This window comes from Apis dorsata, unplaced genomic scaffold (genome assembly GCF_000469605.1).
Source record: "Apis dorsata unplaced genomic scaffold, Apis dorsata 1.3 scaffold_23, whole genome shotgun sequence".
Lineage (NCBI taxonomy): Eukaryota > Metazoa > Arthropoda > Insecta > Hymenoptera > Apidae > Apis > Apis dorsata.
In genome coordinates this window covers 214343-215760 of record NW_006263325.1, presented here as the reverse complement: position 1 = coordinate 215760, position 1418 = coordinate 214343, and the positions used below count along the sequence as shown (strand labels likewise).

The 1418-nt window shown below is 30.1% G+C and overlaps 1 protein-coding gene across 1 annotated transcript in view; it reads left to right on the top strand.

Annotated features, from left to right (window-relative positions):
* LOC102679642 overlaps positions 1–690 on the top strand; it is a 21722-nt gene extending 21032 nt beyond the window's left edge. Inside the window, exon 7 of the mRNA XM_006607934.2 lies at positions 201–690. Coding sequence (XP_006607997.1) covers positions 201–653 — 453 coding nt within the window. The 3' untranslated portion in view covers positions 654–690. The remainder of the gene's footprint in view (positions 1–200) is intronic.
* Positions 691–1418: the final 728 nt, after the last annotated feature.

Genomic DNA, 1418 nt, shown 5'->3' with positions numbered 1-1418 from the left:
CTCTCTCTCTCTCTCTCTCTCTCTCTCTCTCTCTCTCTCTCTCTCTCTCTCTCTCTCTCATATTTTGTCATTACACTTCGCTATACGTAGGACACGTCTCGATTCTACGATTCCTCTTATGTAAATAAGGATCATAATAATTATCCCCAATAGGGAAAAAGAAAAGAAAGGAAAATGACGATATATATCGAAATTTCCAGGTGAACAACAGCATCTTGATGTGGTCTTACTGCGACGTATCCCACCAGGACATCAATAACATACAAGTCCCACTTACCTCGAGCGGCAACGAGTTGTTAATACAATATTACAGCGCGAAGGGATCTTACGACGGCCAAGAGTTCACTTACACGATATCGTACAGGTTCATAAAGAAGGCGCAAAATTCTACCAGCAGACGCCAAATACAGGACGATTTCAAGTTGATCTCTCTGAGGCCGGTAAACTTTTCAGCGTTGAATTTGAACGAGAGCGAGAATTGTAATTGCGATTTCGGCGACAGGATCGGCAGTTTTAAAAACTGGTTTATGGTGCTCGTTGTATTGGGGATAGTCTCGTTTCTTGGCGCCGTGCTCACGATAATAGCCCTCCTTGCCAAATGCATCAAAATGAGATCAATGGAGAAGAAACTATTACAGACCCCGAAACTGTGAAGAAAATTTTGTAACGATTTTCTAACATAATATATCTCTAAAGGGATAAAAATGATTTTTAATTTTTTTTTCTTTTTACAAATGATTAGATATTTGTTTAATTAGGATTCGGATTCATTCTTTTGTTTCAACACGCCATTTTGGAAAGTTTTGGAAAGAGTATGGTTTCAAGTTAAAGGATTTCTTTAATTGTTTCTCTAACGACTTTATTTCACTTTTATTTAAGCGATAATTCTGTGTCTGGGGCATTTCTAACAAAGTTAGATACTTTTGTAATATGAAGTAATTATTTTATAATTATTTTATGAAGTAAAAATGTTCTTTTCTTGTTAAAATTAAATTTATTTTCATATTTATTTTTTTTTTTTTTTTTAGATATTTTTCTTTTTTATTTGATGATATAAAGTTCAAGTTATTATTTTTTAATAATCTGATTTTGATTATTGGAAATTTTGCATTGAAAAAAAATATTAATTCTGTAATAATAAAAGTTAAATAAATGTACAATCAAAAAATAAGAAATATTTCATAGTATTATGTAATAAATTTTGGAAAATCAAAATTATAAAATAATTTTTAAATTTACGAAAAAATTTACGAAAAGAAAAGAATATTTGTAGCACAAAATAATATGTAACAATCAAATAATAACAATGAATTACATTTTTATTCTCGTTAACATTTCTTTAATCTCTATTATCATTCCTACGAAAAATTATAAAAGTACATGCATAATTTTATTTCGCAATATATACGCATTAGATA